Source organism: Streptopelia decaocto (genome assembly GCF_964273445.1).
Source record: "Streptopelia decaocto genome assembly, chromosome: Z".
In the NCBI taxonomy this organism is placed as follows: Eukaryota; Metazoa; Chordata; class Aves; order Columbiformes; family Columbidae; genus Streptopelia; species Streptopelia decaocto.
In genome coordinates, this window is record NC_138657.1 from 51,265,308 (window position 1) to 51,277,878 (window position 12,571).

General features: G+C 44.1%; 1 protein-coding gene across 3 annotated transcripts in view; it reads right to left on the reverse strand.

The window, feature by feature from the left end:
- The window catches only part of ZNF608 (zinc finger protein 608), a gene marked incomplete at its 3' end in the record, with an annotated part of 85,072 nt that extends 74,247 nt beyond the window's left edge, over positions 1-10,825 (reverse strand). For 2 of the 3 annotated variants that reach the window (XM_082075111.1, XM_082075113.1), the window contains exons 1-2: positions 10,603-10,825; positions 6,514-7,555 (exon numbers count right to left, since the gene is read on the reverse strand). In XM_082075111.1, the coding sequence (XP_081931237.1) occupies positions 6,514-7,395 (882 nt within the window). In that variant the 5' untranslated portion in view covers positions 7,396-7,555; positions 10,603-10,825. Of the gene's footprint in view, positions 1-6,513; positions 7,556-8,467; positions 8,982-10,602 lie in introns of those variants that run through there. The other variant, XM_082075112.1, reaches the window with a different exon arrangement.
- Positions 10,826-12,571: the final 1,746 nt, after the last annotated feature.

Sequence of the window (12,571 nt, forward strand, 5' to 3'; positions counted from 1 at the left end):
AGAAGATTGTGTTTCTAATAGCAGAAGTGATAGCATTTCTCAGACCCTATTCCTGGTGATGCTTGTAAAATGTGCCCAGATACCACATGTACTATTCACACTGTGTAAGATGTACAGGAATATAGATTTTTTTATTCACTCTTTTGCTGTACATAAATAAAAAGAATGCATCAAAAAGAGCATTACAACCAAGACCATGGCTCCAGGGGTGACCAAGCATGCCCAGTGTGTTAGCAGTATCTTGACAGGCATTTTGAAGGAAATTCTAAGCATGTCTAGGATATGTCTCCCAACTCCATTTCTTTATACCTTCTCTTCAGGCAAGTCTTCTCATCTACTGTTTCAGAAACTACATTTGTTGACCTTTAATCCCACATGTGGTTCCTCTTTAGTGGCTTCAGAGAGGAGAAAAGGATGCCAGGATATAATCTCATGCTCATTACTAACCTCACACCTGACACCTTTTTGGAGATATCTCACACACCTGTCCTCCTACCTGTCACACAGATTTTAACAAGTAGATGCATGCAGTCTAGCTTTGAACTGGAACAGCCTTGAGATGGCCTGTGTAGTCACTAGGATGTACACATGTGTTCTGAGACCTAAATATTGACCATGGAGACCACAGAAAATTTACAAAGTACACACAAGGTACTTCGACCACCATCTCACAGGCCAGGAGGTACAGAGCACGCTGATTATTTTCTGGATGTGTGCAGGAAAGCAAGGGAGAAAGAGAAGCAGATCTGCGTAGCCCCATACATTATAACATTTTCAATTTATAATGGGTACAATGATGTTCCACCCTGCCACCTACTCTCAAGTCTTTTATCCAAGGAAACATAATTTTAACTTTTGTGAATTGTTGATTTTTTAAATACACCTGTTTTACAAAGCAAGCACAGGACAAAGACTGCTCTCACTGAAGTAACAGCATTTAGCCTACTTGTACAAATGCAAATCGCTTAGACAGCACAAAGAAATAAAAGGAAATAAAGGGGAACCTGTATTCAACATACAAAGGATGTGTCCAATCAACAGAAACAGAATCTCCCACAGACATCAGTTCAACGGAGTCTAGAGATGGCACCTTTTAAAAACTAAATCATTCATTAGAAAAAAAAAAAAAAAAAAGAACCACCACCACCACCAAAGGCACGACTTTTACCATGCAGGGTGCAGGAAAAACTGCCTATTTCGGATACATGATTTACATTATTGTCAATAAAATAGCTTTCCAATTATGAACGCCCTGGTAGGAGAAGCTGGAATGTATTATGTGTTAATGATCACAACCAGGGGTCCAAGCTTTACTCTTTTGTCAGAGCTACAGCAGATCCTCCCCGCAGCTTCACCATTAACATGTCTGTTTCCTGTCAGACCACTCAGAGATAATGTCATTTATCTCAGGGCGGCACAAGACCAGTCATTAGCTTCAGTAAAAAACCTCAAACAAAGGCCGGATGGCGTTTTATCCAGAGCTTGTAGGCTGCAGCCAAGAATCTCATTGCCTAACAGTTCAGAACTTAAGTTATCTTTAAAAGAGTAATTTTCCTCCATCAACAATTCTAGAACACTTCTCTGAAGAACAGAAAATCACTGCACGGAAAATTTTAGTCAATAGTTTTATCATATGCAATTAGGTGACTGATAACAGCTTGCTAAACATATCCTTGGAGTGGCTTTTCCCCCCCCCCCCCCGCACTTCCATTTTACCTCTTAGTGAAAAATCGACAGAATAATTCAGATTCTACCTAAACAGTAAGATCTTTGAAGACCTGACCCTTATTGTGTTTGCCTGCAGGAGGTGATTCACTATTATAAATTCTTCAATGACTAAGCTTCTGGAAATCTCTTTAAATGAAAGTGGAACTGGTTAACTGTATGTACGAACATGTGTTTTCACAGTCCCTCCTGTATTATTGCTTTTCAGAAAGCTTCTATAAAGTGCCAGGTGAACTTTTCAAAATAATGATAATAATAAAATAAGAGAGTAGAAAAAAAAATATGAGCAAATCTCAGCTATTCAATTCCTGGTTTTATGTTGAAAACTAGGAACAGATGGTACTTTCCATGTTACTTGAATCTGGTTATTGAACACCTCTATGGTTACGGGACATTTTGCTTAGCACTTTTAACATACATTTCATTTATTGGACTATAAAATGCTACTTTGGAAAAACAAGTCTTTATATAGCTATAATTAAAACAGTCTTGCAGGAAAGCCCTTTAACATGGAGAACATGGTTAACCTCATGACATCCAGACAATCAATCCTTCCCTTTTTACTGGGTATTTATGAAGTTATTAAAATTGTAAAATTACTGATGCCCAAAGTGTAATATTTTTCCAGTAGTTCCTAGTAAGGTTATCAGCTTCCCTACTTTATTTTACAACTGTTCCAGACGAGGATCCATTGTGCTGAGCTAACTCTTGCTTTGCACAGGAATTCGACAGCAGGTCTGGTCATACATATTGGCAGAGGTCAGCAGGTTCACAGGGAAAGCTTTCCTTGGCCAAAGGGCAACACCTTTTCACCCAGCTCAAAAAGCATGGTCACACTACTAGACAGCACTACAGAATTTTTAGAACCTTGAGCTGTGCTTATTGTTAGACACCATAGTTATCAATGTTTTTAACAGCTAAATCCCTTATGTAGCTTTCAAAACAGTTTGCTGTCAAACAATAGACTTTGTTCTTTAATCACAGCAAGTGACCTCCCTGCCGTTTTATTTCACAGTGAATAAACTACACCCAAGACCACTGAGAAAAGTACATGTAATGCATATCTCTGTAAAATCATTAATCAAAGACTGTGCTTAAATGAGTTACACCAATAGGTAAAATGCAGAGTTTCCGGATGAAGTGTAAAACATCCTCAATCCTGCTATAAAAAGAGAAAATAAACAATAGCACCCAGTATGTTAATTTGCTGAAGACAATTTTGAGATGTGAAATGCAGTCTTAATGAGAAGCAATACGCTAATACAAGATAAAAATTACATCCTGGAATACCACTAGACTTGATTAATCTAAAAACTGCAACTAGACACCTCTGATTATAGCTTCATATCTTCTGTGTTGTTTTCATGTAAACATAGTGATTTTCACATGCCAAATACAATATTACTGTATCTCAGAGTAAATTGTGACTGAATCTCAAAATCTCCCTGTAATACACACAAAGCAAGTTCTTGTAGATAGTCTGAACACTTCTCAATGTGACAGCTGTTAAAAATACAAAAAAAAACCCCTCTTAGCTAAAACAGATGAAGAGTTCATGCTGACAAACAGTCAGTAATTGTGCTAAAAACAGTATGGATGAGAAATGGAAAATGGAGACAGGTTTTAGCACCAAAAATCTTAGGAGTGGTAAGTCTACCTGTCAAAGCTGCTTATTCAGACATGTCACTGGTGGCTTAACCACAAAATGGGCTGCACGAATATAGCTCAAACATCTTAGAATTACAGCTTACTTTGACTTTATCCACATATTAGGGGAGTGGTGACTTTTACAACATACTTGCGGCTTTTACATAAAAGAGCCAGCAGAACTCAGTCATTGATTTAATTAGGCTTCATAAGATCCAATTTATCATGTTTTACATGACTTTCTGCAGCAAGGAAACAGAATAAATAGACCAAAAATAGACACTGAAGCATGCTGTGAAAGCTAAACAGTGACTACAACTCCTGGGAATCTGCTCCACGCTCTTCACAAATAGTAAACAAATGCAGTATTATATTCCACACTACATACAGAAACCTGTAATTTTGAATCAGCAGGCATGAACTCATTTGTATCTAAGAGGCAACATCCAAATTCACAAGACATGTTTTTCACAACATTAAAATAACTGGAAATTGATTTTAACATGCAGACTTGAAAATTATCTATTTATCCACAGACACAAGCTGCTCTGTGCTAGTACAGCATATATATTCTAGTGTATAAACTGTAAAAGCAAGAACCCTTAGAGAATATAAAAGCCAGGGAAAAAAAAAGTGATTACTAAACATTTGGGAAAAAAGCCAGAACAACAAACATAAAACACTTAAGTTTCACTAATAGTACCACAGGCTGGGCTTAAGGTTGCAACCATTGTCAGCAACAAGCTTATTATTATTGTAAATCTAGAAGGGAACATTCTTTGGGAAAAGAAATACTAAGGGATTTTATTTAAGACAGAGAGCAAGCACACCATTGTGCCAGACAACGGCCAACACTGCACGACTCTAATGTGCGAAGCCTATATTAGAGTCAGTGTGTGCCAACAGCAGCGTCTGTTCTTGGAAATGCAAGCTCCAAACCTCCTCCAGGAGCCACAGCTACAACACAAAGCATAACACTAGCTCTACACCACTCCATACGTGTTTGCTCTGAATTTGCATGCCATCCAATTTACACTGCACGTAACATTACTCGCATGTATATGGATTCTTCATAGAATTTCCTGTGTGACTGCAGAGTGAAGGAACACAAAAAAGGGAGAAACCACACCACCCTCTAATCTCTGTTGCCATGACAGCAGCCTTTGAGATACTGAAATGTTCAGATTGCCAGCTAAACAAAATTGTTGAATGTGAACATTTGGCTGAGAGATTAAAAGGCTAAGGGGGTTGCAAAAGGGCAGTACCTCCCACATTCCAGGCAGCCACTGAATCCAATCAAATGGCTCTGACTCTTTAACCACAGCCATTGTGAAGACCGGATTAGGGCAATTTATCTAGATAGTTAAAACAGATTAGAGAACTGCAATTTGAAGACTATTGGCAACAGAAGTAAATGCCTACTGTACTAAGTTAATAAAGAGACCATGAGATTTTTAGGACACGTCTCTGCCGCCGAAAGAACTTTCATAAATCAAAGTGCAAAGATATACACATGAATTACAGAAATCTGTTAGAAAAAGTCACAAGGCTCAAACAAATTCATCCGTAGATATGCTATCTTAAAAGCAATAATATGCATACAATATGAAATTTAATTTATTCCTTGCCTTGAACAGAAACCCTTGAAATTATCTTGCAGTTTTAACAAGTATCTTACGTCACAAACACCCAAATCTAATCCTCCAGTCAATATTATGAAAACTTCAACATGACTGAAACACAAAAACAAGTCGGTAATGCGTCATAAAAAGACATAGCTTTTCCCTAAGACCTTCAGCCCTCCCAGACACTTGCAGACCATACAGTTAAAACCGACATGTAAGTTTTCTCATCACTGAACATTCACTCAGGGAAGTTGTAAAAGCATGTAATTTAAGACCAACAGCTAACAATAAAGTCACAATCTATCCCCCTGACATTGTTCATCTGGGGAGTGTTCGTTTGCTTTATTTTTCAGGCATACCAGGTTATCTTTGTTAAACAACCTGTAGAATTCATCTGACTCGTAATCCTGGGCCAAGGTTTGTCCCCAGGTTCCCCAGAAAATGCCTTCTGCTCTACGGACAGAACAAATCTCACCAGCACCAGAACCCCCTTGAATGAGTGGTTAAAAAAAGCCAAGCTCTACTCCACCCTTCAAAAATAATTTGGTCGGGCCATCTATTCTTACAGAAAGCATCATTGATAATGGTAGGGAAGAAAAACACACACCCCCATCTGATTTCTTTCATGCATTTCAGCCATTCAACAAATGAGCCGTTCACATTGAAGAGCCAGTGAGGATCAGACAGGAAAGCTCCCCCAGACAGGAAACAAACTGCTCCCCTCTGTTCCAAGAGCTGTTTTGTACACAGGCATCTCAGCACAAGGTGCATTCCCCTCCTCCCAGCCTCCTCCTTCCAGGAAGATGAGAGGCACCGCCTGTCTGCTGTGTCCTTCCTCCCAGTCCTCCACACCAGCTTCTGGGGCCTCTGCTGTGCCACCGGCGCCCCCAGTACAGTTAAGTATCCCGTGCCTCCATGAACTGCAATGGCGGAGCCCATATTTCGCCTCCCAAGGACAATGTCAACTCCAGGCAGTGGGTCGGGGGAAAAAGGAGGTAAGTCCCTTCAGACTCTGGGAGAGGAATGGCCACGAGTCCCCACCGCCGTTGTGTAAAAGTGTCAGCACATACAAGATGTGCTGCTCCTGGAGCCTGAGCTGTTGCACCCCCCAAGGCAAACACACAGACCTCCAGCCTGCAAACACATGCCATCCCACTGGTACCAACACTGCTGCTCTCTGTTAAAACCAGGGACAGCTCGGTCAGGGTCATCTTGTGGTGTCTCCTTCTGAGTGAGTGCGATCAAAGGAACAGACAAAACCGAAATGTTCTCCAGGTCTGACTACACAGAGGGGAAGTCACAACAGAGAGAAGCACACTCAAAACATAGTGTCTTCTCTCTAGGGTAGAGGTGTCAGGGTTGCTTGGGGTTTTTTTAGAAGAAAGAGTAAGAACAAATGCATGTCACAAATACACAGCAGAGAGAAGACACAGGAGCCAAACACACAGTTGTGGGACATTTATTATAGAGACAGGGAGACACAGAAGAGAAGAGGTGGAGAGGAGCTTTGTCCTACCTTTTCTGTTTTCAATTTCTTGATTCGCCTGTGGCTCTCCTCCTCCTCCTCTTCCTTCTTTACCAAAATAGAGTTCCCCATTAACCCCGAATCTGGGGTTTTGCTCACCTCCCCCGTGGCAGAGGAGGTGCAGTGGAATGGGCTGCTGCTCCCACCACTGCCCCCTTTGGCCCCAAAGCCATAGAGATGCCCAGGGGGAGCTTGGCTGCCGCCACCCCCACTGCCATTGGGGTGACCCTGCTGCAGGTCATGCTGTTTGTCCTTCCTGGATTTTCCCGCATCTTTATCCCGCTTGGAGCCTCTGCTGCCCGGGGCTTTACCTGGTTTCTCCTCTTTGTTTTTCCCACAAGAGGCAACAGTGGTGGTGTTGCTGGTGGTGTTATTATTGCCGTTTGGGTTACTGCTCATGCTTTGACCCAGTGCTGAATTCATGCCAGTTGCCTCTCCAGGGCGCCCTTGGACTTCCTGCCTCTTGCCAGCACTGCTGATCTCGGGAATCCCATACAAGGCAGCAGAAGGCAGAGATTTATTAGCATCCTTAGTTTTACTCCTTTTCACTTTTGATTTGCTAGTCTCTTTGTGAGCGGAATTCCCCTGGGGAGCAGAGGGCTGAACAGAAGCAAATTTTAGGCCGTCAGCTAAGGCTGAGGTAGTATTAGCCCCACTGGAAGCCAGACCCCCGCAATCCTTGGAGCTGGTGTTGCTGCTGCTGGTGGTATTAGTAGAATTATTCATCTCAAATTTCTGTCTGTCCTTCTCCAAGTCGGCGTCCAAATCGATTATTAAATTCCCAACACCGATTTCCCAATCATCGCCACTGTCGTAAGTGTCAACCGTGTTTGGATCCACACCTTTTCCTGCAGTGGAAGTGTTCAATGACATCCTGAAGATGAGATATCTAGAGTAAAAATCCGATGAACTTTCCTTTGAAAATGCGGGGACATTCGTTTATCTCCGTTGGGCTCTCTTAAGTTCAACTCTTCTTGTCTTTCTCCCCCAGGTGCGTCTAAGTTCACAACCTGCAGTTCACGTCCACCTTGTCCTGTGAGGAAAGGAAAAGTTGAATATTTGTCTGGGTGTTATCACAATGTAATAAAACTAATAAAAAGGGGGCAAGGTAGGGAAAGCAAAATCATTTTTTTCTTAAGTTGGTTAAACCAGGGGCAGTGGCTGTGATGCTTTTATAGGGAGCATCTTTAATCTAGTTGTATACCAATATCCACATTCTCTCTTAAATAGTCATGTCCACAAAAAAGGAGAAAGAAAAAAAAAAAGAGAGAAAAAAAATAACTACATGATTTAAATCCACAAAGCTCAGGAAACACAGTCTTAGAAGTGGTGCCTAGCTGTTGGAGCACATGTTGTAATCTAACCCCTTGGACCACCACCTAGGCACAAAAGGGAGAAAAGGAAGGGCAGAGATTCACTCTTCACTGCATTCCATGGATTTTGTGGCTTTAAACCAGACCCTTGAAGTTTTGTGACTCTCCTATATTATCTTTTACCCCCCTTCTACTTAATCTCTTGAGGGGGGAGGAAGCACTAAGGGAAGTGGGAAATCCAATTTTCCTTGCCACAATACAGCTTCTGTTAAAATCCAACAATCTATAAACACAAATGTCTACCTGACAACATTAAACTCCATAGGTTAAAAAAAAATAGAAAATAAAAAGCTCTTCTTTCTTTTAAAAAAATATTCTCAAGATAACAGTTCTAAAAACAGTTCTAATGTACTCCTAGGTCATACAATTGTTAGGTCTGTTAAATATAGTATTACTGACTGTACAGGAAACTGATTAAGACATACACTTTAAGTGATCTGCACCAAGGTGGCCTCAGTGACCACAAATGAGTGTGTGTTTGACAAAGCTTAGTTAAAACGATTTTTAAAGGGATCTCTCCCTTTTACAGTCGACTGTCGAAATATTTATACATATATACACATAAAGCTTACCTTTAATCCTTTATCATTTTTTAATTAAACCAGCAAATCAAAATGCTGTTCCCACTCGTCTCAGCAACAACTCTGTGCCTCATTTTACTTAAAGAGCAAGTGATCAAGAAGTAGAAAGCAAGTATCATCTCAGCCAGTATAAATCGGTCAATAACATATCTCCCCCTACTTTGGCACACGGATCAGAAGTCCTTTTTTGTTTGTTTAGGTTTTTTTTCCTCCTGGCTTAAAGAAAAAAAAAATGCTGATTCCCACAACTTTACCAGCTGGTAGGTAATATTTCACATTCAGAATTGAAGCATCAAGGAACAAATTTTTGTTTGTTTGCTTTTCCTAAATAAGCACCGAGAGGTAATAATCATCACAGTAATTAAAAAAAAAAAAAAAAAAAATGTTTCCCCAACTTCACACTCCGTCTTCAGCCCCGGACCAGGGAGCCATCCTGATCAGTAAGTAATGATCCCATGAAACAAACCTACAGGCGCCCGGGTGTTACAAGACAGAATGTGCTAACATCGGGATAAATTAGTGAAAGGGAGGAAGGAAAAAAAGAAGAAGAAAGGACTGAAAATCTGGGCTGGATTCCGCCTGTTAGTTGGGAAGTGGCATTTTTTTCGCCCGTCCTGACAGATCTGATTTCTTGAAGTAACTTGAGGGGAAACGGGGGGAGGGGAGGAAGGCGGGGGGGGGGGGCGAGGAAGAGGAGGAGGAGCGGGAGGGGGGAATCACTGATCTGATAAACCGGTTATCAAAACATTTTGTGGGAGTGGAGGAAGGACAGCGTGCTCGCAAACGAAGCAAATTCTCCCAGGGATAAGATTTCGGGGAGGGAGGTGTCTGTCCCCGTCCCCCCTTGCCTCAAATCAGCGCTTTTAAAAACCAGTGATAACAAGAGCATGGGCACAGATCAAAGTTAGAAACTGCTGTCTCGGAAAAAAAAAAAATAATAAGAATTAAAAACCCGTGAGCTTGGGCTAATCAGTCATGCGGTAAATAATTCAGTAATTAGAGTCCGAGGAGATGAAGCAGACGACCTTTTTTTCAGGACAGATCGCTCCCACCTTATTGTCTCGGCAAACCTCGCAGTCTACTCCTATCCCCCTTCCTCCCCTCGCCCTCCTGCCTCTCCCCCCCTCCCAGCCGAGTCAGACGGTCTCGGAGCTTTAGCTTAGTATTTTTAATTAGCCGGCGATGGGAAGCTAAAAGCCGTAATGAATTGCCGGTGGCGGGCAGGAGGGGGAGGGACGCGGGACGCTCGCGCCAGCAACCGCCAACCCCCGAGGCGCGGCAGTTCCGTTACAGTTCAGGCCGCCCGCGTCACGTGAGGCTGGCGGGCTCCATTGGTTGTCGTGAGAACAAAAATGGGTGACAAGCGTATCCAGCGAATACGGGTCTGGTCTTTAACACACAAAAAACCACACCACGACAGACAGGCAGGGCCCGTCAGCTCTGCCTCTCTCCCCAGCCTCTCACCGCCACCCCCGCGGCCGAGGGCATCCCTGCAGCTCGGGGGTGCCGCGGCAAAGCGGGTGCTCCCCAAAAACACCTTACAAACCTCCCCGCACCGCCCGGCGTGGGGGGATGCAGTTACCTCGGGGCTTTTCACTCCTTTCGCCCGGGGACAGCGAGCGGCGGCCGGCTGGGAGACCCAGGCGGGGGGGGGAACGGCCAAGGCACCGGCGAGCAACGGCGATTCCCACCCCCCACCTCCGGCCTCGCGTTTCTGGCGTCTCCGTGTGACAGAAGAAATGCCTCCCGTGCCGCCGGGACCTGTCGGTACCCCATCACTCCTCCTAACGAGCGCCTCGGTCTTGGGGCCGAGGGGGGAGGGGGAAGTATGCAGGCTTGTCTGTAATTGTGTCACTTTTATTTTTCCCCCTTGGTTAGTTAAAACCCCAAAAAGGCACTATGCTTTAACGCCCCCCAAGTGCACCGTCAAGAATGATTTGTGTGACTACACTGCTTTCACCCTCTTATTTCCCTCAAATAACTCATCCTGCTTGTGGGATTTTTCTCTTTTTAAAACCCAAAAAAACTCTAGTTATCTCAACTCCCCAACTCTTTAAACACTCCCCTTTGCAGAGAAAAAAAAATCCCCTCTAAGTGCTATAGACACACCACGCAACCGTACTTACGGTCTGTATTGGATCGAGTTGACCTTTTCCTTCTAACTGCATTGAGTGTGTTTTTGTTGCAGCCGCTTTTTATTTTAGGAAAAAAAATCTAATGTCTTCAACAGATTTATTGTGTTTGGAAGAAGAGAGCACCAGATAGCATGAACCTTCCTTTCTTTCTAGAAACAAAATTAAAACAAAAATAAAAACTGGGGAGAGAAGCAAAAAAAAACACCTAGGCATCTGTCCCCCCGCACGCGCACACGGTGACACACACGGGGGACACGGGCGCTGCCCCACGGCGGCCGCGAGCGGCGGCCGAGGCGGGGGAGTGGGAGCCCGCTCCGCGCGGTACCTGAGAGGGACTTTTCTTTGTTCACAATGCCCTTTCCCTCCCGGCCAATCAGAAGCCAGCTTTTATGAAACCGGGGCCTCTCATTGGTCCGGCGCTCCTCCTGCCTGCCGGCGAGGGTGAGAGACAGAAACACGCACATACAGACACTGTACACACAGGCATTAGGCGCACGCAGATAGACACATTCCCCCCCATACACACACATTAGAGACACACACACACACACATTAGACACACACATAAAAAGCCCCTCGCTCTGCAGCCCTCAGCCTACACCGAGCCCTACAGCCTCCTGTTGCAGCCAGATACAAATCATGTTTCCAATTTCAATTATCCTATATAACATTTAGGGCTTAGGGAAAAAAAAAAAGAGACAAAGAGAGGGAGGAGGGAAAAACAACCCAAGGTGGAGAGTAGCTTTGCCAAGACTCACACGTTGGGAGGAAGACTCCCTCATTTCGTTTTAATTTAATTTCAGGGCAGTTTTCAAAGCGATGATGAATGACTTTTCTGTGCCGGTTTCAAAGAGGCAATTTAGAATCTCACTCATAATTTTAAATGCCCCCTCATTCAAAATTATAACAGCTTGAAGTCAGCGAGAGAGAGCTGGTGATACACATGTGCGATTATTTTCGTGCTTGGTGGAGGAGAAAAGCAAATAGTATCTGGAGGAAGGTGCCGAAGGGAAATTCAGGGCAGGGCAGCACCCCCACCTCAGCTCGAAGGGACACCGAGGCGCTGCTGCGCTTTCGGACTAGCCCTCCTTCTTGCACTGACTCTCCTCACGTATTTTATTCCACGTTCGTTTTTACAATATGTCTTGAGTTAAGCAGATCGAGTTTTACCCCCCCTCCCTTTTTTTTTTTTTCCTCTTTTTCGGAAGGAGGGGGAGCAGAAAATAACTCTTTTGTTTCCAGGCTGCTGATTTACTGCTGCACGCACTGAACTGTGAATGCCAGCGACCGTATAACTACCACGTGAACATCCTTTCACAGGAATTAGTAACACAAATCTTCCCTATCGGGCTTTGTGTAGCTCGAAAATATCCCCCTTAATCATTCCTTTTGTTTAGGTTGGGAGCCATTATGCTACACCACTGCGTTAAATTGCGTTTAACCCTTCGCAGACGGCAGCGGTGGGTGGGGGTGGGGGCGGGGGCGGCGGCGGCTCCCACCCGCGGGCACTGGGGGGAAGGGCGTAGGGGGGGGGGGGCGCTGCTCCCCGCCGTGCCGGGCCGGGCCGGGCCGGCGGTCGGAGCCGGTCCTTTTTCATGCCCTTAAGCAGGTTTTACTTGTTGGTTTTGTTTCCCCCCCCCCCCCCACCCCGATTGATCTCACTGAGAAAATCGATAGGGGATGTTTTTCTTGCCAAAGACACGCGTTGCCCAAGTCAAGGTTTCCTGCAAGAAGTCAAAGCATGGCATTTACAATGTCCTGCACACCCGTGACAGGGTGACATAATACCTCTTTGGACTTCATCCAGCTGAGCAAATTACGGGCGTTCGTGTCCCCACGTTACACGCTTCCCATCAAAGGCATCATTAGTGGAGAAGCAGTGGAGTAAAACCTCCTAAACCTGCTCACTGTTGGGGCACCAGGGAAGGTGATGCAAGATGGGGGCTTAAAAGCCACCCGT